The following is a 24,993-nucleotide window of genomic DNA, read 5'->3' as shown; positions in this document are numbered from 1 at the left end:
GGCTGACAGCCAGGGTGACACCCCCCCCCCCCTTTAGTCTATGGCCCTTGGCAAATGGAGAGCAGGGGGAAAGCCAAGCTAGTGCCTCGGAGACCTCCGACATGGAAGGCTGTTTCAGTTGTGGATGGTTCAGACAACAGTGGGGGCAGGGGACCCCCAACCACTACTGTCCTGCCCTCTCTAAAGATACCAAGACTTGGCAAAGCAGAACACCAAAGCGGTGACAAGCTGGTGATGACACCTTTGTGTTCCAGGTGAGAAAGGCCGCCTAGCTTTTGAGAAGATGGACAAACTCCACTCACAACAAGCAATCTACCAGGAAGCAGATGTTGAAATCACAATTTTCTAAGAAGCTACGATCACTGAGCTCCGATCCAGTACCATTCTTCCTTGATGCTGTCCAGCTTCCAAAGTGCCCAAGTTTTGGACTGAGCACCTGAGGCACTCCTTCACAAATGTGGGCTGGTCAGCATGGCTACCCGAGGTTTGGGTCAGTACCTAGCCTGAGGGCACAGTGGTGCACTCAGAGCAGGAGAAAGTGGTATGTGGGACCTCTGAGGCTGTGGCCTCCCCAAATGCTGGTTTTGTCTGTCCTGCCTTCCTGGGGTGCAGTGCCAGGGGCAGCTGGCACTGGCTGAGGATCAAGGGTCCAAGACAAGATGAAGCTCCAAGACAGACATGCAGACAGAGCAGGGGCAGAACTGGTCTGATAAACATAGGCTGAGACAGCTGGCTGGTGGACAGGCCCACTTTCCAGCACATGCCAACCTGAGGCCCATTAGGTGAATTGTTCAGAAACCAGAGCTGAGGTGAGGTTTTCATTGAGGCTATGGGTTTCCTACTTCAGCGAATAAACCACTCAAAACAGGGTATCTGAGATGCCCATGAGGGGCCAAGTGGCTCTTGGGGTTGACTTGGACTCACCCATTTAAGAGTTGCGTGGGCCACGTGTGCTGACTTACCTTGGTATTTATTTCATGCCCTCATTCGTGTCCATTTTCTGAAATCTCAGTTAAAAACTCTGTAGTGTATGGTTACCAAGTAGATAAGGTTGTGTCTATACAGCCACACAGAAGAGGGTAGCCAGGGCCACAGGGCTCTGCAGGACCCATTGAGGATCCTCCCTACACTCTTGATTCCTAAGGCTCATGGCAGGCTGCCCTACCCTGGGGATACTTTAAGGACACCCCAGGCCTTTGCCAAGGCTTTGCCCCACTGGAGTTATCCCAGTTACACATTACGCCAGTGTTCTCTGTGAAGCTCAGACACTATTTTCATACCTGAAGCTTTCAGTTGTGACAGTGGGCACTGCGCTTCCATTGTTCTGTGGCTCCAGGACCACAGCAGGGACCACTTACCACACAAACCATTGTGAAGCCTTGAGAGGTACAGGGCTGTGCTTTCTTTTTTGCAGGAGGGGACGGTGGTGGTGGTGGCATTAAGACAGGGTTTCTGTGTGGCCCTGGCTGTCCTGGATCTTACTCTGTAGACCAGGCTGACCTCGAACTCAGAGCTCCACCTGTCTCTGCCTCCTGAGTGCTGTTATTAAAGGTGTGTGTCACCAAATAGGACTGTGCTTCCTACTACATCCGCCATTGCAAAGTCTGAGGTGACTTTGAAACAGTCCCTCGGAGGCCCTACATGCTGAGTCTTGGACATGAATGGGAGGTCACACTAATTTTTGGGTCTCATTTCTGTGTCAAGTACACATCAAATGTGGCTTTACGGAGGTCCTGAGATGGGATGACCACGGTGTGTGACAGGCAGCTGGCTAAGGTGTGGTTTGGAGCCTGAAACAGAGATTCCACTGTCAACCTTGAGTCTTGTTAAAGTGCTCCAAGGCCCAGAGGGTGGGTTCCTGAAAGAACAGTGTGGAGACCCAGAGTACCCAACAAGCTCTGCAGCTAAGGCAGGTTGGCCAGGCACTGGCACACACAACCCAGAGCACGCTAACCCTGCAAGGCAGACCTACCTCATGCTGGCAGGGACGGACAGATGGCTGCCCATCCTGGCTCAGGTCCATCAGGTAAAGAAATAGAAGCGTCTCACATCTATGTTCTTTAAAAACATTTATTGTTGCAACTAAAATGTAGACCCATTAGTGATAGGGCAAGTTGGAAACGGTGCAGTCTGACAGTTCTGTGAGGTCACAGAAGACCCTGAGACACCCCATGGGGGCATGCACCACCCCCATACACCTGCAAAGGGACTATACTGGAACACATGTTTTTGTTGTTGGTTTTTATTTTTGTAAAAATGCTTTATTCCATGGCCATTAAAAAAAAAAAAAAAAAAAAAAAAGAACGACCTGCTGAGTAAATATTGGCTTAAGGCTACAGCAGCCTGCTACCTCCAACACGGGCAATGGGGTGGAGGGCGCCTGTTCTCCAGGACATCCACCTAGAAGGCTACTGTGCACACCCCACTACTACAGACACAGTCCACTGCTAACTGCTCCCAGCCTGGACCGGCTGTTCCACCTCTCCAGGCTCTGCAGGCAAGGCCACCACCATTCCCACCAGTGGCTCTGTGCTGGCTTCTCTGGGTGAAAGGCAAAATGTGAAATGCTGGCAAGAGGCAGTTGGGAGTTCCTGCTGCCTTCGCTTATTTTAAAAAAGCCACCCAATGTGGAGGTCTTAAGTTCCTCTCACAGGAAGAGTCATGAGCACCATCATCGGTCTCTACCAGGCTCAAGAGTAGCACACCTCTGGACAAGGTGACAGGCCAGTGATGACAGCGGGCTGATTCTAAGGGCTGTCACCCGAGGTTTCCCAGGAGGGTGCTTCCCACAAGCTGCCTTGCTTCCAATCCTGGCCTGCTCCAGAAGAGCGTGAACTTGGAATGGAGGGGCAGATTCCAGAGGTGGAAGGGCCCTGCTTGCCTAAGTGTCCAGGGAATGAGATGTGACCGTGGAATGTCTGAGGTGTGGTGGAGCTTGGTGGGGCAGGCCAGGGAGCCTAGAGTGTCCTGCCAGGAGTGAGGCAGTATCTGCGCTGGACAGTCAGTGAGTGGGCATCTAAGTTCCCCATGTCAAGCACATGGCACCACCAGGGCAGGAGACTTGGTGCTTTCTAGCTAAAAGGGAAAGTGGAGGCTGGGAACAGGATGGACGAGGCCATGGGGAGAAAGCCCAGCCCTCCTCATTCTTGAACATCACATCAGTAGCCGCAGGGCCTTTACACATGAACACACTGTCTCATGTTCCTGGAGATTGCTCCCACCACCCTCCAGCGTCAGCTCCTGGCCCCAGCCCCGGCTGCACGTGGCTCCTGTCAGTTTCGTAACCCTGGCTCGACTGCAGCAGGACTGATCTGATCACCAGAGCCCTGGGTGCCAGGCTGACAACTTACATTGCCAGGTGAAGGACGTGCTCATGCAGTGGGGACGGATGCCTTTGGGAACAGTGAATAAATAGAGTGGAGCGCTTTCTAGGGAGAGTGTGGGGCCTCGTGCTGCCATGAGCCAGTGCTCTGCCTCTGTACTCCTCACGATGGCTGTGAGGGAACCAGGAAAGGAAGTGAAGGATGAGGAGAGAGGGAGACGCCCAACTGAAGGAGATGGTGGCTCTGTGTGAACTAGCATCCTTTACAGCTTGCTCTGCTGGCCAGTGCTTCCCCACCATGGCCACTGTGGCCCGCAGGTGAGAGGCTGGAGAGCAGCCTTATGAAAGCGGGTGCCTCCTCACAGCCTCAGCCATGGCAAGCTTTCAGTGGTGTTTTACAAGTCCTGACTGAAAATTACCACTCAGGAAAAAGTCTTTGCAGTTTGCAAAAATCATCTGATGCCTTCAAGGAGGGGACTGAATGTTTGAGAGGTCGGAAACAGTCCTGCGAAGTGGCTTCCATGACACCAAGGCTCCTTCCTTCTCTCGGTCACGCTTGTACCTCAGCAGTGTGGGCTCTACCGCAGTGGTGCTTACCTTCCAAATGAAATGGAAACTGCAGGATGAACGCTGGCAGCCACCTAGGTGAACTTGACCCTGAGGCAGGGCTCCCAGGGAAACCCATTTACAGGGACAGGATGGTGAGGGCTGGGACACCAGCAAGATGGCTGTCACAAGGAGTGAGGGTGCAGAGGAGTCTGGAAATGCAGCAGGGACACCTGAGCGAAGCAGGCCGGGCTTGCTCCCCTCACAGCAGGGCGGCTCGAGGGTACCTGCCAGCTCAGGGTAACAGTGGGGGCAGTCCAAGCCAGCAGGAGCGCTACATTCCTGACCGGTTGGGATCCTTCCCCTGGGAAATCAACATAAGTCAGGAATCTGATCTTACGCCAAAGGGCACAAGAAAATCTCCTGAGTGCCTAGCGTCTTTTTTTTTTCCTTCCAGAAATAACAAAAACCTGCCTTTATAAATGTTAAAAACAACAATGTGTTGTAATTCTTTTTTTTTTTTTTTCCAAAAACAACGAACAGAAGGAAAGGGGGGAGTGAGGTGAGAGAGCGGGTGAGTGAGAGTATTTGGCGTTTCCTCCACTTCTCCTCAACAGCTTAAGGCCCTGAGATTAGGCTGTTCTTGGGACCATGGGGCTTTGAAGCCCAGTGCATTGACGCCCCTCCTGGGGCTGGCCCTTCCAGTTCCACCGCAGGCTTGCGAGCTGCTCCCCTAACAGCAGGCCCGACGCCGCAGACCGACCGACTCCCAAGCTGGGCAGCAGCAGTGCCCACCGCACTCACGCTTCCCAGAGGTCCGTCAGTGAAAACACACCCGGTAGCAGAGGTACGCGCCAGTCGCCAGGACTGTGGCCATGCACATGTTGACCAGGAAGGGCTTCCAGTGCGTCGGACAGTGTGCCTTTTGTTCCTCCTTCACTGGGGACAGCTCTTCCTTGGTGGGAACAGATGCCTGAGCACCTTGAAGACCTCCACCTACCATCCGTTTTCTAACTTCAGTGTCTTGACTCACGCTGGGGAGAAGGGAAGAGACAGGTCATTTACCTTGAGAAGATGGACGGAGGTATTCTGGAGAAGCAAGCCCTCCATACTGCGTTGGGTGGGAAGGCCAGCACAGACAGCCTACTTGTCTTCTAGTCCCTGGGGACCTTGGTTTCATTCAAAGATCAACAGCCTGCAGCCCACCAGTGTATGTGCTCGGTCAGAATGGGAACTCCTAGCTCTCGTCAGAGATGCGCTCAGCTCCATATCCCAATTGCAGGGAAACACGGCTTCCTTAGTCCTGGTACACTGGCAGTTCTGTACCTTCTATGACCCAGGCTGCTAGAATGAGGGCAGCCAGCCATGCCTCTACATACAGTGTTCAGAGCTCTGGGTGGGTCCCACTGAGAGTCAGCCTGTGTGTGCCCACACCTCAAAACTGCCTTCTAGGAAGGGGACAGCTGCCCCAGGAGCTACCCCCACTCCTACTGAGGTCACCACAGTGCCAGTTCCTGCAGGTACATACTTTCTGTATCATCCCTGCTCTACCACAAAATGCCAGGAGCATGCCCCTTTCTCCAAATGGAGGGTCTGCAGCACAGATCCTGGACACACTCTACCATTATCTCAGTACCCCACAGTTATCAGTGGGTGCTCAACAATGCTTATACCAGGGTGAGCAAGCAAGCTGCTACACCTGCCCAGTTTCAGCACGGAGCAGATCAGACAAGCACCACAAGGTGGCACTGGAACCTCATTATAACCTGTCACTGCACAGGCACAGCCACGGGCAACGGGCACTTTCTGCCAAGATAGAGGCAGCACCATTTCTCATGCATAAACACCTCGTGTAGCCTCAAGGTTTTCAGTACCTACATATATTTCTGGACAGCAAGTCACTCCCTTTCACATCCGCCACCCCCACACCAAGCCAGGCTCCTCCATCACCTGCTCATGCTATGCACGGCACTGAAGGGGTCTCTGCCTTCCTCTCTGGCCAGGCTGTCTTCATTCTCACTGGTCTCCTCGCTCACCCACTGGTGGTTGGAGAAGAGTTCCTTGCACTTCCCATTGTGAGGCTCCATGATACGTTTGGGTGGTCGGGGAGGTGGGGGGACATGCTCAGGTGGGGGTTCCAGGTCCTCATGGGAGAGCTCCTTCCACTGATCCTGGGGAAGAACAGCAACAGAAATCCATTAGTACTTGCTCTGGGTCTCCCCAGGTGAGCAGTCCACAGCTTAGCAGCAGCTCTGGGATCCTTGGCAGGCAGAGGGGACAGTCCCTTAGCAACTCTAGCGAGGGCATACACAAAAGAGGGTTACTTCCTTTGACCTCAACAGAGCTGGGCCTTTTTACAACTGGAGTTCCTTCCAAAGATCAGGGCCTTGAGGAGCATGCACAGGCTCAACAGTCTATCCCCAGCTAGGAACTGAGCCCAAACACCAACACACATGTGCTAAGCAGAACAGCACTGACCTGCACTGAGGAGTCGCCCATGATAAACTTTGCACCTTCGATCACAGCCAGATAGGAGAAGCGTAGCTGGTCGGCTGTCTGGATTAGCCCCATGCGGAACCTGCGCATCTCCAGGAGCACTTTTTTGATATCCACAGAAGAGGGGTCTTTCCTCTTGTCCATCTGCAAGCCAAGGAAACTGGGTCAGCCAGAGGAAAGCCACGGGGGTGGTGGAGGGCCTCAAGGAAATGGGAGAAAAAAGAAGCAAACCCAGGACCCTTTGGCCTGAGTTGAAAGAGCTTAGAAAAGAGCTGAGGATTCTGGGGTGGCTGGCTCCTGTGACAACTGGGAACACCCTGTGAACAAAGCTAGAGGGCACAGAACCACTGTCACAGAGTTGTTAAAGGCAAGGGCAACATGGAGCATCCCCCAAGGAAGGGGGCCTAAGGACAGCGTCACAGAAGTGCAGCCAGCAGGGTGGTTTAAGCATGCTTCCTTTCTCCTCACCAGCAAGAGGCAGGTGTCAGCCAGACAGAAGGTCCCCGACCTGCCGATGCCAGCGCTGCAGTGCACCACGATGGGACCATGATCCGGGCTGAGTGAGCCTGACTCTCGGACTTTGAAAAGGAAATTGAGGAAGGAGGCAGGCGACTCAGGGACTCCAAAGTCAGGCCATGTGGTATAGTGGAAATGCAGGATCTCCCGAGCCTCCCGGGTCTGAAAGAGAAAGCCTTGCGGTAAGGCTGAGTGCATCATTTGCGACTCCACATGAGCATCAAGTGACTTCCTGCCCAGCCTTCTCAGTGTGTACTGGCTTGATCTGGCAGCAGCCTTAGGCAGTGGACAATGCTCTTATCTGCCTGTCCCTTCTACACCCGTGCACATGTGGCCACAATCATTTTAGCCTAAAAGTCACCATGCCACTCGGACCCTAAATCTCAGAAAGGGTTCCTGTGGGGGGAGGGGCTAGCACCAGGTCTGTGTGGTGACATTTTTTGTTTGTGAGCTAACAAGTAAAGCTTGCCTGAAGATCAGAGTGAGGAGCTAAGCCACTAGTCAGCCGGAGAGGCCAGGCAGTGTTGGCACACACCTTTAATCCCAGCACTCGGGCTCTCATGCCTTTAATCTCAGCATTGGCAAGTGACATGGCTGGGTGGGGAGAGGATGTAAGATGAGGAGACAGGAGCTCAGCCCCTGTCAGGCTGAGGACTCAGTAGAGGTAAGAAGTCTCTCTAGTTGCCGTCTCCTTTACTGATCTGTCAGCATTTACCCTGATAATTGACTCTGGGTTTTTATTATGAAGACCAATTAGAATTTGTGCTACAGGTCTGGGTGGCTCAGGGAGACCACTGGGATGGTTCAGGTAACTGTTACTTAGGAAAAGAAATTGATTAATTCAAGTCTCCAAAGATGGATTGCCAAGGCAGCCGCCATACAGGTGCAGCATCAGCTATGGCTCCAGGGGCAACTGCCTGTGCGTTTACCATGCCCTCATCCACCTTAAGGACCACACCCATTTGCAGAACTGGCTCACAGTGCCCTGCAGTTGGGCAAAAAATGGCCTCCAGCACCTGCTTCCACTCTGCTCTTTCCTAGATCATCTGGGATTTTTACAAATATTTATTTGGGGATGAGGGTGCCACACATCGTGTGGACGTCTGGAGGTCAGAAGATAACTTGCGGTGCTACATTGAGCTATCTCACCTGCGCCACTGACCAGAATTTTTTCTTTTTTCAATCAAGACAGCATTTCTCTGTCTAGCCCTAGCTGTCCCAGAACTTACTCTGTAGACCAGGCTGGCTTTGAACTCAAGAGATGTACCTGCTTCTGCCTCCCAAGTGTGCCATCACCACCCTGCTACAGTCCAGTATTCTTAAAGGAGGCAGCTGAAGGCAAGACCCCAGAGGGCAGGGCCCCAGAACTACAGAGAGGGCCAGCAGCCTGTGAGAAGAAAGATGGAAATACAGATGCCCAGGCTAGGCCTGGTGATACCAAGGTGCCATCTGTCTGTAAAGTACAGGAGGTGCCTGCTGTGGTACAAACACACATGAAAGACATGGCCAAGCCTCAGTGTGGCCACTAGACACAGAGTGTTGTGCACAGCTGGGCAAATAAAAGGCTCTGCAGCAGCTCTGCCACCCACCCTGCAAAAGCAAACCACTTATACTCGGTGAAGGGAGGAGCTTCAAAGAGATTTAAAAACTGGTTTAGAATATGCAAAAAGAGCCTTCTTTTTATCCCTAAAGGAACATGGGCCCCTCTTCTACCACCTTCCTCCTGCCTGGCTGTCTCTTCAAAGGGACTCAGTGCTAGGCCCAAAAGGTCCTAATGTTGCAACCTTGAGCTGGCCTGTTCTGCAATCCCAGCACTCAGGAGGCAGAGGCTGGTGGACTATAAATGCGAAGGCAGAATGGGCTCCCTACAAGCAAACCGTCCCAAAGCAGTAACCCAGAACAAAGCCTGGGCACTCCTGCCCTTGCTCTGCCATGAACAGACAAACTTCTGGTGTTCACTCCGAGATGTTTCCCAGGGATGATCAGAGGTCACTTTCAATAAAAGCCGGGCTTTATTGACAGGGTCTCCCATACTCCTACCTGCCAGTGACATTCCAGAGCATCTGTGACCTCATCCCAGGCTCCAGGCTCCTCTGCTAGGCCATGACAGGACCTCATTCCTCTCTCTACTCCAGCAACCTGAGCTAGGTTCTGGAATTGGTCTTACACAAACAGGAGCTCTGAGAAGTCTAAGGACATGTTTCTGTCACTGCAGCAGACCCCAACCTTTCTCTATGGCCTAACAAGCCTCACTCCGGCAGTCTAGCCCTTACCCCAGCTCCCTGCTGCTCTTCGGATCCCATACCTACTGACCTCTTGCCCATGACTCCTAGAACCTAGTCTGAAACTAGAAAAAGCAAAGGCACTGGGAGATGTCCCTTGGCCCTACTCCAGCAGTTAGGCAAAGTGGGCCAATAGTGGTTCCACCATGCCGGGGCTCCCACGGCTTCCTCAGTCACAGCTCTGTACTACGAGCAGAGCTGCTTCCGCTCCTAACTACAGGGTCCTGCCATGCCCCAGGACATGAGGAGGTGCAAGCTTGCTGCTTTTCCCTCACAACTGTGTGAACTGGTGTCACAGGTGAGAGTGCACTGTGGAGGTGCTTGTATCCTGTCCTTCACTGGTGCCTGGGCACTGGCTCCTACAGCAGCAAGCCCTGCTTACCACGGTGTGGGGCCACATTGTGCACAGAGCTCACAATTCCTGGGGACGTTACCACTGGAACTAGCACCCAAGGACTAAGGACAAAAGCAAGGCAACACTTTCTGGAGGAGTTGGCACATGCTGTACTTACGGCCAGGTTTTCCAGCTCCAACTGTCGCACTGTGTAGTATGACTTGACATCTTCAGAGATCAGTGTCAATTTCAAATTTGTGTCATCAAAGACCATCTCCTTTTCTTCTTTCTGTGGCCAATACTGGGCACATTTTAACTGGGGGAAGAACAACACTAGATTATTCTAGGTGGGCACTACATGAGCAGGAGGCTTGGAGGGTGGTCTGCTAACTTTACAGTAACTCAGAGTCTGAGGTCTTCCGGTCGGTAGAGCTGCTCTTTGTAGAGAACACATAGAACTCACGCATCTGAACTGTTCCAGGCTGGTCCAGTCTACTGGGAGAGATGTTCCCTCTCTTGGGGTGGGTGCGTGGATGGGGAGAGCGAGGAGGGAGACACTGCCAGTACATATGACCGCGGGACTCAGAGGAGGGGATGCTCAGCTAGCCAAGCAAAGAAAGAGATCAAAGAGGCTCTTTGGAGAGAAGGCTCTGACCGGTGGCAGGAGACAGGACAAGGGGGACCAGAGCACAGTGGGGCTGAGGCAGCCAAGGCTGAACAGAACTGTAGAGGCCTGTTGTTCCTGCTCTTCTGGGGCTCAGTGTTGCCCCCCTCCTTCCAAACCAATGCAAACGGTAGAGAAAGCAGTACAGGACGCAAGGGCCTACAATGCCAACAGGGAAGGAGCTTTCCAATCCCAGGACAGAAGCTGAGAGGGCTTTCTCAAGAGCTTGGTTTCAAGGTCTGGCCTACTCAACCCATGACCCATCCCATCTTCGAAGACCAGCTAGAGAGATGGGTCTCCCAACTAGGGCCAACCAGTCAGTATGGGAGCAGATCTTAACATCCTAACACAGAGGCCAGGTGAAGTGAGACTAGAGTCACTTATTCCCACAGTCAGACCCCAGGCCACCATGCTAGGGTGGGCACTCACCATGAGTAGGGGGAATGCCAAGGGTCTGTCAGTACAGAAGAGGGAGTGGGTGTCCTCACCTCAGAGGCAAGGTAGGCAGACTCTAACCTTTACTTCCACAACAGAGTCCCAGAACAAGCCTGACAGATCTCTACTTAAGCAAAATCTATGATTTCAGAGGCATTCTGGCACTCAGCCAAATGTCCATCAACCAACATTTAATTAGGTGTCTATAGGACCACACTCTGCTCTGTCATTTCCTGTAAAAATTTCTACTTTTTAAACACAAAACAAAACAACACACACTACTTCCAGTTAGCTGGTGGCACCTACATGCTGCCTTGAGCGGAAGCCTGACTTTTACTGGAATGCGAGCAGGCCATCGCTGGAACTGACATCCTTTGGCCAGCCCCATACAGGAAGATGGCAATGCCAGTCTGCTAGTACTCCAAGTTTAATATCATCTCCACCATGAGGCCTGAAGCTCATCCAAGTCCTTACAAAGCAAAGAGCCAGGCAGTCTGCGGAAGAGGCTGTGATGGTCAGTGCTGTTTCTCCAATAGGGTAGCTTGTTCTCATCCCCAAAGGATGTTAATAATGACAAGTGAGCAGGTCCCAGAGCGAAGGATCCTGGGCTACCAAGTACCTGAACCCCAACTTTGGCTCTCACCGGGTTTTACAAGAGAAAACAGCCTCCCATTGTATAAACAACAGTCCCATGCTTACACACAGCACACATCATGTTGCCATGTCTAAGTTAAATTTCAAACTGAACTAACAAGAACTCTGGCCCCTGGGTATCCCAGTCTAATGCACACAGCCTATAGTGTGGTTGGATTCATAAGCACCAGGTCCAGCCTCAAAGATAGAAGGCCAGCACCCACATGTCTGAGAGGAAACAGGGCCCAGAATGCACATGCAGTCCGGGGCCTCTGAAACCCAGCTCTACTGGGCTGGGGGTGGTTGGAACTAGGTGAGTGGAGCAGCAACAGGTACCCTCCTTGTACTCTACCCACTCCTGGGGTTGCTGATGTGCACCTCACACAAAGCACACAGTTTCAATGGCCCTAAGTGGAGCACAATAGTTCTAAAGGACCACTGCCATGCTGCCATGGGAAATAGCAACCAGCTGACCAGCTGTGCTTCCAACGGCAAACACAGGAATCTCGAGGAAGGTGGTCATGGTGGGTCCACTTATGATAAGCCCAGAGTGCTGAAAGCCAGACCTGGTGGCAGTTATTCAACCACAAAGCAGACACCATTCCTTATAATGTGATTAACAGCTGCTAATGCAAAGAGCAAACTATAAGGGTCATCAGGACCACTGGCAACATATTTACATGTGTAAGTATGTACACTAGCATGTGCACCCTTACACACATGCACAGTAAATCCTGCCACATCTGATGACTTTAAAAGAAAGATTTAATATTTTATTTACTTTTTATGTGTATGTGTGTTTTGCCTGCACACCATGTGCTTGCCTGGTGCCCACTGGGGTCAGAAGAAGCTTTTGGGGGCTAGAGAGATGGCTCAGTGGTTAAGAGCACTGGCTGCTCTTCCAGGGGTCCTGAGTTCTATTCCTAGCAACCACATGGTGGTTCACAACCATCTGTAATAGGATCTGATGCCCTCCTCAGGCATGCAGGTAGACATGGAGAACCCTCATACATAAAATATAAGTAATTAAAAAAAAAAAAAAGAGGTTGTTGGATCCCTTGGAACTTGAATCACAGGCAGCTGTGAGCTGCTAGTGGGTGCTGGGAATGGAACCTGCAGTTAGCAGTCTTCCCTCTCTCCAGCCTCCACAGCTGATGATTCTGTGATACCAGGTTGATTTCAAACTCCTCCCTCTGGTGTTGTCAATTGACCACACCGCAGGCGCTGCATCTGTTATCACCGTGTTCTACGAAAGACGGGAGGTGAGCACCAGACAACAGTCTGGTGGCAAGCAGCCTCAGGGAAGTCACCACCACGAGTGACTGGGACCCTTGTGCTCTCTGTGTGTGGGGCAACCCGCTTGTGATGCCTGGTCCTCACTCCGTGCACCTGGTTCCACCCTCAGTGTGACCGCTGTCTTTGGAGGGGATGGAAGGATTCTTTGGCAACCTCACATTCTTGAGAGTTTGAGGAAGCTAGAGCAACAGACAGATAGTGCCTGTGCCTGGCCAGGCCTTGGACATCCCCTTCTCTGTTCCTGGCTACTGCTGCAATTGTTCCCAACAGTTCTCAGCTCATCTTTTCCAGGGACCTCAACCTGTGGAGCTGCAGAGTTTATAAGTGCCAACCAAGTCCAGGGAGGGAAGAAAGAGGCTGCTGGCTCTGCCCCATGCTGGCCTTGGGCAGCACTCCAAGCCAGTCTTCGGTGCCCATCACAGGGATGGGAAGAGGGAAGGGACCGAAGGGCTGGTTGCTGATGACAGGTCTGATGACTGATCTGAGACACAGTGTCACTATGACTCAGACCCAAGGCCCAAAGGACAGGGTAAGAAACAAACTGGAGACCTGTCTGGGCTATGGTATGAGGAGTGAGGGAGTCTAGGTAACAGGTCCAGCCACTCCGGGTCTGCAGGCTGCATTAATGACCACCCTTAGAGGTGAGAGTGTGGTGAGACCACCCTGCAGGTGTGAGACAGAGCGACTCAGGCTGAGGGGGAGGGGCTGCTAAAGTGAGGGGGAGCTATTTCAAGAGTTTCAAGAACTCACAGTGCCATGTGTCCTGAAGCCAACTCACCAGCAGAGGTTATGTTGGCATTTGATAATCTGGAGCTGGTGTCCCCCAGTTTGCCCTCAAGAGACCCAGTCTGGGCTTGGTAAAGAGATACTCCACAGGCAGTACCAAGGGAGTGGAGCCAGGAAGGCGGAAGGCTAGGCAGTGCTGCTGCTCCTTGGAGTCAAACTTGACTTGTTTGTAACAAATGGTTGTTTAGGTAATGTTCGCCTTTTTAAAATAAAAAAGGTGTCATGTAAAGGAGTTAGAAAACAGAAACGCAGGGGACTGGGAGCTTTACAGGCTGTGTGTGCGTGGACAGCGGCAAGGGGCTGTGGCAGGAACTTACCGAGCCTTTTTCCATGATACGGTTGAGCATGACCACACCCCTGCTCTTCTGCTCCCACACCATCTCCCAGAAGTGCCCACATGTGTTTGGCAAAGGGCCCTGCAAACACACGAGACACACACTGTACAACACTGAACACAAACACAACTCGCCGTCAGCCAGGGAGTGTTTGGAGGGTCAGGCAGGATGGCTGCCAAGGCTGCCTGCCCTGTGTCAGTCACCTAGTCCCACATGCCATCGTGTGGTGAAAGTCACCTCTGCATCTCAGTGCAGACTGTTTCTTGGGCTGGGCTGGTGGCTGAGGGACTACACAGGGTTCCTTGCTCAAGAGGTGAGAGGCAGCATGGGGCAGGGCTCCCACTGTGCTCTGGCAGTCCCAGACCCTGCTCTAAAAACCTGTCACCTTCTAACTTCAAGCAAGTCACTCCGCTTCTCTATGCCTGCTTCCCCACATGGCCCACTTGATTCTAACTTCAAGCAAGTCACTCCGCTTCTCTATGCCTGCTTCCCCACATGGCCCACTTGATTAAAAGCAACGCCTGTTCCCAAGGTGTATAAGTAATGGCAATGCTGTCGGTGAAGGACTCAGCACAGCACCTAGAACAAAGCAAGTACCCAGCACAGAGTGGGGCTTTTTCCTTACAACTAGTACTGGGGAGTCTAAGCATGGACAGCTTTGAGAGCTGAACCAAGGAACGGGACAGATGTGGCCCACAAACCGTCTCAGAGGTGGCCCGAGGGCTCGGAAGGCCTGTGCATGGCAGGTGCCCGCTGAGCAGCTAGCCCACCTAGTGATGGTGGGTAGTGACAGATAAATGGGAAGTGCTGGGAGTTCGCTTTAGCCCTGTGGGTACCACAGGAAAGCATCCACGCCAGGGCTGGCCACATCTTTGGGCCAGAACCTCTTCTAGAACAGTTTCTGTTCTCACCAATTTTGATCCAAGCCCCTGCCCCGTAAGTCTCGGCATACTTTTCTTCCCTGTACCAGCACTTGGCATCTATTTGCTCATTCTTTCCCCAAGTGCTTCTGTCTGAAGCGTGAGGCAAGGGCTCTGATAATAATGTCACACAGGTGACGACGTCCCCTCAGGTAACAGAGCCAGGGTGGCAGGTGGATGTCCAGGTACCTGATGGCCACCTAGGTCCTTCATCCTCTAAACTGCACAAGGATCCAAACCCTCAGCCCCACCATGGGTACAATTCTCTGCATTCTGCAACTCACCAATTACCATTCCCATCTTCAAGCACCACCCAGCTCTGCAGCTTTCAAGACCTAAAAGGGCACAGCCCAGCCTTGGCTGTCCCTTTGCACTGGAGGTGAAGGCTAGCCCTATATCCCTGCTCTTTCCAACCTCTACTTTTACAACATGAGGCACAGACTATGTGGTTTCTGTAAGGAATAACACTGGATGTATCGGGAAGTGTTCTTGGTTTGCGGCTTGGAAAACATTTGGGTCTCCCTGTCAGAAACACTCCTTTGGGGTCAGACTGTTTTGCGTCTATATGAAACCCCTAGGGCTACAGAAACCATCTGTGAATACACATGGTGCCACACTGCACAGCAAAATGTCACAGGTCTCACATAGTTGCCAGGGCTCAGGGTTGGGATAGGGGTAAAAGTAATTCTCGAGTTTCTCTTTCTCCTTCCCTAAGTCTAGCCCAGAATGGCCTTTGGAACTCCTTATGTATTTTCAACTGGCCTCAAACATGTGGCAAGTCTCCTGCCTCAGCCTTTCAAGTGCTGGGATCACATGTATGAACCACAACACCTGGGTCTAATGAATGCTTTTTGTCATTAGCAGTGGGTTTGTTTGGTTTTTTGGGGGGGGGGGGGGGGGGGGGGAATACTGGGAGCTAGACCCAGGGCCTTACATGTCAGGTAAGTGCTCTACCACCAAGGCCCAACCTCAGCCCCTCAGAGAAAACATGCTAAGTGGTCATTTGACTTGGGCATCACACACCTTATAATGGTCAACACCTATACTAAGTCTTTCTGACCTCAACTGTAGACGAATGGCTGAAGCCAAGAACTCCGGACTTCTCTACACAGATTCTCAGGAAGTCACGGATGCCTCAGCCTCTGAGCAGCAGGCTCCACCTTCTTTCAGAATCTGGAGCAGCCACCCACTCAAACACAGAGGTGCTGGGAGGACCCTCCCTGGCTGAGGCCTGGGAAGGTTGGCCCTGTATCCACAGGGCTGAAGACAGCCCACTGGTGCTACACAGGCTGAATGGCTGGAGTGGGGGTAGGGGACAGGGACAGGGAGGGGATGGGAGATGCTTCTGGTCACACAAACTGGCTTGGGACAGAAAGGGGGAAGGGCTGTGATGGATGAGTGCTGGCTCTGAGCTTCTGGCTTCACTGGGATTTGACTTCCACACAGCAGACAGAGCCCTACAGCCCAGCTATGTGATCTGTAATGACAAAGGAGAAACAATGCATGGCTGTTTAAACCAGCCTGCTGGTAACAGGCTAAGACTGGAGAAAATTATTGAGAATAAGCTTTAATCTCTTTCCAGACATTCAGTCTTCTGGTCACACACCGTGAAGTGTGTTACAGATGCCCACCAAGCTTTCTCACAAGGAAGCCTGGAGCTGTGGCATTTTTAAGAGATGTCGTATCACCTAATGAGGTCCGGAGGAACACTGAGTGGCACTTGGAAAGAGGTGCCTGGCCGACTGCTAGCCCTCTTAGATGCTGTAGAAGCACTCACTGCTGAGGTCCACCCCCACGGTCTCATGGCTAAGCTCTTCTCCTGCTCATCAGGAGACCACTGGCAGCTCAGTGTGTCACCTCAGTGCCCAGGGAAGACGCTGTGCTCACTGAGTCTGAGGGAGCATGCTTCCTTTCTTGCTGCTTTTTGGTTGATGAGAAGTCTGAACTTCTCAAGGACATGATGATCTTATCTGATGTGAACACAACAGCACTCTTAAACTCTCCAGGTGACATAAAAGAATAGCCCAGACCACCTGTTACCTGGGTGAGAATATAGCTCCTCTGGGCTTCCTCCATTTTTATCAAACTGGCATTGATGTAGTCATTATCCTCCTGGTGCAATTTAATCCGACTGTGGTCAACTGAAAGACAAAAGCGGAGCTGGGTGATCCTGGGTCCAAGTGCCTGGGTTCTAAAGGAAGGCCGAGAGGACCCACGGCCTGAAGAAATGCACACTGGCGGGGCCTCACTAGTCAAGTGAAACGGGTCACATGTCGAGTGACTGGCACTCCGGATAGCTCCGTTGTAACAGCCGTCAACTCTACACCATGGTGAGACAGCGACAAGCCCACAGATCACAGGAGAACATCAAAGGATCTACTTCCTGGTGCCTAACACAGGTTCCCAGGGTAAAGTCAAGGCTGTGAAAGGAAGCAATTCACCAAGAGCTGTCCCAGCACCCCGTGACATATGGAGGTGTCTCAGGTGGGGCTGACTGACCACTTGGTCTAAGTCTGAAGCACTGCAGGGCAGCCAGTATCCACCCTAAGGAGCAGCGATGAGCCATGTACAATGAAGCGATTCAGACATTATGATCAGAGACCCTGAGAAGGGGATTTAAACTGGACAGTGGTGGTACACACCTTTAATCCCAGCACCCAGGAGTTCAAGACCAGCCTGGTCTACATAGTGAGTCCCAGGACAGTCAGAGTTGCATAGTGAGACCCTGTCTCAAGGGAGGGGACAAGTTAATGCAGTAAGAGCCCCCGCTCCCACAGTGAAAGTACACAGATGGATGTAACTCTAGGAATGGACTCACAGGGAGGCGCTACACAGGCTCCTGACAAAGCATTGTGCTTCTGTTCCTGTCCCCCTCACTACTCTGTCCCGAGAGCAGGGGCCCCACAGGCTGCCATTCTCTCCCTGCGGCTGTCCCAGGTGCGCAGCTGTTCTTTCTGCTATAGCACAAGGGAGACTGGTCAGGATGAACTCCATCTTTCACCTGAGCCCAGAGGGAAAGGGAACGGCACTGAGCCCAGTAGCCTTTGGGTTCTGTTCTGAAGACTCTCCAGCTGGACCTGCCATTTCCCACTGTGGAGGTTAGGAGAGGCCTGGGTCACTTTTTAGTGGACCAAAAAGATAAAGTAGGCAGGTAGGTGGATAGACAGATACACTGACTGACCGAGTCCACCAGGCCTGGAAACATTCACATATAACCCCAACACTTGGGAGGAAGACAAGAGGATTATGAGTTCAAGGCTAGCTTTAGTGGCCTGGCTGCATGAGCCTACTTCTCAAAACACAAACAACAAAACCCTTGTGTGAGCGGCACTGGTGACCTCGAGGGCTCCAACAGCACCAGTTGGCCTTAGGCAAGCTCTTCGTCTTGTTTACGTCCTTGCTGAGCACAAGTTAAAAGAGGGGTGTGGGGGTGCTCCGAGTCTGCTCCACAGCCACAGTACCAGCAGCACTCGAAACTGGAAAGGTCTCTTTCCACCTTGAACCACCTTTCCTGCACCTATGACCTGAACAACAATCCCTTTTTCTACTCGAGTGTGTGGAGGAAAAGAGAGACAAGAGTAGGATTAGGATGCAATGCTGAGAACGACCCCATGTGCAGTGGGGCACTGCAGCTGCTGGCCCTATCTAGGACACTTGGTGGATATCCTGGGGCAGCCTGGCAATGGGGAAAGGACAGTCTCATATGGTCACATCACTGTCCTCAAGTTCTAGCCAGGACTCCAGAACAGAGTCAGTAAGGGTTTTCATTGCGTCACTGTGTTTTCATAAACACATCTGGTGTCCCTCAGCCAAGGGAAGCTAACTCTACACAGCAGGTGCTGGAGTGAGCTCAGTCAGCCTCCACCTAAGGACCTACAAATGCACTTCAAATGGCCCATGTTTACTACATGCACCTCTGAGAGGGCACTAGGCTTAGTGGTTTACACTGCTGCTTCACCCCCACACACTCCTACAAGGTGAGTGTGACTTCCATGTCACTGATAACCAAAGCCATCAGTGTGGCCGGCCAAGAGGTACAGTTTGTGTTCTAAACCTAGATCCTTTATGTCTCCCTGGGAACTTGATTGATGGCCATGTAGATTTGAGTAGCCACAATCCTTGTTGAGGAATAATGACTACAGACGTCAAGAGACGTCAATAAACTTGGGTGCTAATGAGAGAGTCCGGTCCTGAGTCCAGTTCTGGCTTTTCTTGCTTTCCACACATTCTACACATTTGGTTATTTCCTCTGAAGGTATTTCCAGATTAGGAGCTAGGCAGAAGGTGCAGGCTCAGGCCAGCGGGCACTGCCAGTCTTAAGCAATGAAAGTCAAGGGCCCGCTGGATCTACACATCTGGTGGAGTGGAGAACCTGTGAGCATCACTGTGGCTCTCACCAGGCTGACAGCCAACGGCATAGCTGCTGAGTCACCCCAAAGAGGCTGTTCACTAAGCCTAAGCCACTCCACTTCAGGGGAGGAAAATGACTCACCACAACAGAGCTAAAAAGAAGGGCTCTGAACCACCAAAATTTCCAGAAACTGGAGTCCTAGTGTCTGCAACAGTGAAAGCGAGTTATGACACTGTGTCTCCCGTGCTTATAACAAGAGACAATGAGGTCACAACCTCTACCCCACCCTGGACAATGGCAGCCTGTAACTGGGAAGTGTGAGTAGGGCAGTGGGAACAGTGGGTACTTACAGGGGCTGACATCCCGGTACCTGTTCCGGTTTTTGTTCTTAGGAAGTTTCGCCACTCTGCATGGGAAGTCACTGGCTTCATGTCGAATATCCTACAAAAAAGGATAAAGAGTTCTCTTTTGGAATCTACACCAGAAATTTATCCAGTTAAAGAAGCACCAGAGATGAGTCAGGCACTGAGGACAGAGCAGACATCAAAGAGCCTGGGCAGTGTGGGCAGGACAAGCTGATAATGCACAGGTATACACAAGGTTACAGGAGCAGAGCATGCCGAGCAGGCCCAGGCCTGGCTGGGATGCAGAGGAGGATAATGTACTACTTAGGAAGGCCTGCTAGCAGAGGCGGGGGGCTTATGTCAGAACAGAGAGTGGGCAGCAGGGAAGAAGGGCAGATGGCTGGAGGATGTGGTGGGCAAGCTAGATCTTGAAGTGCTGCAATGTCAGGCCTGGAGTTCCAACTGGAACCTTCTGGAAAGGAATGCATCAATAAACATTCCACCATCCAACTGCTGTCTTTGGAGGTAAACACGCCCCTGCATGAACAGAAGCAGCTTCCTCCTGCTCCTGGAACTGCACAGGCCCAGCCTGCTCTTGCTGAGATGACTGACACCAGTTTCAGAAAGCAGTCTGGGGCAATCTGCTCTTTCATTAGCAATGACAAGTGCATGTGTACTGTGAATGTGCTACCACCACAAAACTGTGTGTCTATAAATGGTTTAAACTCTTGACTTAAGGCTGGTATACTTTACCATGAAAAGGGGACAGGGGAAGAGGCCATGGTGACAGCAGTCTACAAGCTGGAATTCAGACAGTTCATAAGGCAGCCCCCCCACTCCCCCAGAGACAATGTGCAGGGTGTGGACAGCTGTCACCTTGGAAGGAAGGGTGAGACTCCCAGTGAGGGGTAGGTGAGGCTCCCTCTGAGAGGGGCTAGATGCCACCCTACCCTACTCCGAGTTGCTGTGTCAGCTCTTACTTCTGCAGAAATCAAAGGATGAATTTCTGGAAAAGTCAATCAGGTCTCCAAACTAGCTAATGTGGCACAGTGCAAAGTGAACGACCCATCCAAGGCACATAAACGCCCAAGATCAGGCCCTGACTTCTTTTATATGCTCACATGGGGCTGCAGCTCCAATTCCTTTCCAGGTGGGAGGCCTTCAGATGATCTGACCAGACAGCAGGAAGCATTGAAGGATGCCAGCATCCGGGTGTGCCTCTTTGCTCTATCTATCTGCGTGTGGGCCTCTACCCTCTCTCACACAAATGCCACTGATGGCAGATCTAACAGGAAAACAAGAGCCAGGGAAAGAGCCCTTCAGAGACACAAACTGTGGAGTACAGAAAGACTGAGAATAAATACTACTGACACACTCACAACAATAAAATCTCATATCCAGCAATTAAGAACAGGATGCTATGATACACTAAACAAAAATATCTTTTGTAATGTAAAACAAAGTAGCAAAAGTGGCAAGCTCAGTTGAAAAGATAAAGAACTCCTCCCATCCCCCTACAGCCACTCCAAAGGAAAGCCAAAGATAGCAGCCACACTCCCTTTCCCAACAGGTTTTCCACCCCACTGAGAATAAGAATAAACCAAGAAGAGAGGGGGAAGAAACAAAATGGAAAATGATGGCAAAGGAAACTTCCATGGAAACTGAAGGCTAACAGACGCTTGCCAATATGACCAAGACAGCAGTGTCAACAGCTTGTCTTCTCCAGCACACTCACTATGACATGTCAGTCTACTCGAGGAAGGAGACCTGAAGCAGCCCACAGGGGACTGCAACTGAGACACAGACAAAGGTCTTTGGCATCTGGATGACAGCCATGCACAGACAGAGGCTCCTGAAAATCTGGAACTGAGAGTCTGAACTGTCACAAAGCTAGTAATAAGATCACAGTGACAGGGCACAAGAGGGCCCAACTGCCAGGCGTGGTGGCTGTGCACACCTGTAATCCCAGGACTCAGAGGCTGAGGCAAGACTGCTGTTGAGTTGAGATCAGCCTGAGCTATACAGTTAGATGCTGTCTCAAAGAATCAGATAGATCCCAAATGTGCACACCTTTAATCTCAGTGCTCTGGGGGCAGAGGCCGGTGGTGAATTGCTATGAATTTGAGGCCAGCCTGGTCTACATAATGACACCTTGTTTTAAAACAAAACAAACAACAAAAAAATAAGCAGAACAACAGTTTTGTATTTGGAGAAGCTCATTTCCACCACTATTCAAGTATCTCTTAGATCCAACTAGTCAGAAATTCCAACTTGGATGAACAGTTGACACGCCCTAATTTGAGATGGAAGTAAACAGGCATAAAAGACAGTCCGAGCACATGGCAAAACTTCCATGTTGCACAGAACACTTTGCTAAGTGGAACAGCAGCACCGGCTTTAACCTGTTCACTCTGGTCCCACACAGTGAATCTGTGCTTCTGGCTCCATGGTAGAATGTATTACTCGCTTAGAACCATCTTCCACGGGAAGAGCAGGGAAGCCTTCCTGAAAGCAGTCAGGAATCTGTTGAGAGTAAAGCCCTCACCTCTAATCCCAGACCTGGGCCAGGGCAGGCCCGCAACATAACCTGCTGACTGACTGAAAGGATGGTGCTAATCCCGTAAGTGTACAGCTTTTGATTCCATAGCAGCACACTTCCCAGCAGCACAGGGTGGAAATGCCCAGAGGGAGCATGCATCCGAGAACACCCCATCAGGCCCATCTTAACTGCTACAGAACGCATGCTCCTGGGGTCTGGTTTCTGCAACTGTCGCACACAGCCCTGACAAGACAGTACCAAACACAGGTACTAAAGGAGAGATGGGTGTGCTGGTACACACCTGTGATCCCAACACTTGGGAGGCTGAGGCAGGAGGATGGAGAGTTCAAAGACAGCTTGGGCTGTCTCAAAAAAAAAAAAAAAAAAAAGGAAATAGGAAAGAGAGTAATTTTTTTCAGTGGTGTAGCCGCTGGCAAGATGCACATTCCAGTAAGTAACCCTTACCCAGGCTCATGCAAGCAACACAAATTAAACCCAGGGAAACACACACACACACACACACACACACACACACACCCCAACCTCCCCAAATCTGAAAGTAGGCAGGGTCTTGTTGGGACCTGAAGGCAGCACTGAGGGTGAAGAGGGTATCAAGAAATTAAAAACAAACAACACAAACCACCCACATATAAGCAGGAAGGGTTGTTTATCAAGTGTCCTAACAGGTGCCATGTGTCTAAAGGAGGGAAACCTCCAACAGTACCTGTCACCTGTTAGAACTCCAGGGACTACAAAGTCCCTCCCTGTCACTGGTCAATCTAGGCCTTTCTCTGAATGGCTGTCTGATCTGAAGTGCTGGGGGAAGCTACTGATTCTCAGAAATAGTCAGCTGAGAGACTGAACAAAGGGCAGAAATACCAGACATTGGTGACTGACAGGCAAGGTACTTCCTGGAACCCAGAAGCAGCCTCGGCTGAGCAGCACACAGAGAGATGGCACTTGTGTCGGGCCAGTTCACCTATGATGGATGTAAGAACCTCCTCCAAGTCATGAATGCAGAGCGGATTTTATTAACTAAGCCTCTTTATAAATGAAACAAAATTTACATGGAACAAAATACAATCAAAACCCACAGATCATCAGAGGCTGTCTTCTAAATGGAAAACAATATTTCATATAGCCCAGGCTAGCCTCAAACTTCCTTTGAAGCTGAGGATGGCCTTGAACTAATCTTCCCAGTCTCCCCAGTCCTGGAGTACGCACCAGCACAGCTGGTTTACTGGGTGATGGGGATGAGGCCCAGCTCTCAAGCACTTCACACACAAAGTCCCCCCTAGCCCGCTTCACTCCTCACACACACAGGTTAACAATATAACTTACTTCAAAGACTTAAGAAATGGCGTAGTGTAATGGCCACCTGTTTGGTATGCGTGAGTCCCTGGGTTTGACTCCCAGTAAACACACACACACACACACACACACACACACACACACACACTTTTAATATATTTCTACCTTATTTACACATTCATATAATAAATATGCAGGAGGTAATGTGCTTGATGTAACCATATTTTAACATAAACCACAGTGCTTAAACAATAAAGAAGAGTCCAAATTAGCTAATTAACACCAAGCCAGTTTTGATTTTTAAAAAATTTAAAGGTTTATTCTAATTGTGTGTCTGTGCATGCACATGTCACCATAAATCCAGATGCCCACAGAGGTCAGAAGAGGATGTCAGATCCCTTGGAGCTGGACTAACAGGTGATTGTAGTCACCCCTGGGGTGATACAGGGGTCCTCTGGGTCCTCTGAAATTGCAGTACTCACTCTTTACCACTGAGCCCAGCCCCTTGATTTTAAATGACCATATTGAATAAAAATAGATGTTATAAAGAAAATCTATGCCCCCAAGACTCCCAGAGCAATGATGATGGCCAGACATGCCAGACAGGGAAGCAGAGGCTCCAGCAAGCCCTGGACCAGGGTTAGAACAAAAGGCTGTGGAAATGACATGGGAAGGCAGGCCAAGTCGTGCTATAGAGCTCTTCAAATAGGAACAAGGGCAGCAGGAGGTAGTCAACTAATCTGGAAGGGAACCTCTGCTGGGGAGAGTGGGCAATTTCACTCTTTGAGCACCCTCTGCTCTGAACATGAAGCACCAGCCAGGCAATTATATTTAGAAAAACCACAGATAGTCTAGGCTGAGACACACATGAGAAATAAAAGTCCAGGCTCCCCACTGAAATGGACTGCTATGGTCCCAGAAGGAGACCGGCTCTAGCAGATAACCGATGCTTCAGCCAGAGTACAATCTGTTCTCCACGGTCCATGGTGGGTCGTATGACCAGAACTAAGGAGCCGTGGACAAAGAAGGCAGAAGTGGAGAGTCTCCTGTCAGTTGAGGCTTAGGAGGCTAAAAGTAACTACAGGGGCAGGTACCCAGGCTGCAATTGCAACCACACAGAGGAGCAGAGGAGCAGAGGAGCAGAGGAGCAGAGGAGCAGAGGAGCAGCAGAAAGGTGTGTGTGTGTGTGTGTGTGTGTGTGTGTGTGTGTGTGTGCGCGTGCGCGCGCGCGCGCGCGCGCGCGCGCCTATAAGGTCTTCAGAGCTTTAATGTGGTGCTGGGTAGAGCCCTACTGCTGGGACAGCTGTTCAAAACCCCAAACTCTTAAAATACCAGCAGAGACCTCTGTCACTGCTGCCAACCTAAGCCTTTACAAGAACAGGCCACTGTACATAATCTCATTACAATGATTGCTCGGTCCCTAAGGGCTGTAGTTTCAGCACTGAGAAGGACGGCCTTGAGAAGCCTGACTGTGGCCGTGTAGTGGGTGGCTATGAAAGAATGACTTACTACAGGTAAATGAATCTGACCTTGCCCTGCAATTAGAAACAGCATTCTGAGTTCAATGCAGTGAGCCTTACGTGAATTATACAAATAATTAGAATGGTATGACTGCCTTAAACTCTCAAATATCCCTGACTTTCACCCCTAATTTTTACAGCCCTTGATACAAGCATCTTTTTTTAAAATCACTTATGTTTTCTGTTAAATGTCGTGAATTTCACCTTGGGCAGAAATCAATAGGGAGAAAATGAATCAGACTTACAGTAATTGATGTCAATCAAACATATTGGAACCAGTATCTCCTGAAGTGCTGAGAACCACAAAACTGTTCCCGTAAGAGAACGGGCTAAAAAAATCGACTTTCACTTCTGTTTTGTTTA

At 51.0% G+C, this 24,993-nt stretch overlaps 2 protein-coding genes across 3 annotated transcripts in view; one reads left to right on the top strand and one right to left on the bottom strand.

Annotated features, from left to right (window-relative positions):
• Positions 1 to 1,467, top strand: part of Ripor3 (RIPOR family member 3) — a 72,206-nt gene extending 70,739 nt beyond the window's left edge. For both annotated transcript variants that reach the window (XM_036186654.1, XM_036186653.1), the window contains exon 22: positions 255 to 1,467. In XM_036186654.1, coding sequence (XP_036042547.1) covers positions 255 to 349 — 95 coding nt within the window. In that variant the 3' untranslated portion in view covers positions 350 to 1,467. The remainder of the gene's footprint in view (positions 1 to 254) is intronic.
• Positions 1,468 to 4,370: 2,903 nt separating this feature from the next.
• Ptpn1 (protein tyrosine phosphatase non-receptor type 1) overlaps positions 4,371 to 24,993 on the bottom strand; it is a 47,497-nt gene continuing 26,874 nt past the window's right edge. Inside the window, exons 2-9 of the mRNA XM_036184934.1 lie at positions 19,267 to 19,357; positions 16,606 to 16,706; positions 13,628 to 13,726; positions 9,675 to 9,812; positions 6,833 to 7,042; positions 6,347 to 6,508; positions 5,819 to 6,039; positions 4,371 to 4,902 (exon numbers count right to left, since the gene is read on the bottom strand). Coding sequence (XP_036040827.1) covers positions 4,689 to 4,902; positions 5,819 to 6,039; positions 6,347 to 6,508; positions 6,833 to 7,042; positions 9,675 to 9,812; positions 13,628 to 13,726; positions 16,606 to 16,706; positions 19,267 to 19,357 — 1,236 coding nt within the window. The 3' untranslated portion in view covers positions 4,371 to 4,688. The remainder of the gene's footprint in view (positions 4,903 to 5,818; positions 6,040 to 6,346; positions 6,509 to 6,832; positions 7,043 to 9,674; positions 9,813 to 13,627; positions 13,727 to 16,605; positions 16,707 to 19,266; positions 19,358 to 24,993) is intronic.

Source organism: Onychomys torridus, chromosome 4, assembly GCF_903995425.1.
Source record: "Onychomys torridus chromosome 4, mOncTor1.1, whole genome shotgun sequence".
Taxonomy (NCBI): Eukaryota; Metazoa; Chordata; class Mammalia; order Rodentia; family Cricetidae; genus Onychomys; species Onychomys torridus.
This window is presented reverse-complemented; position numbering and strand designations above follow the sequence as displayed.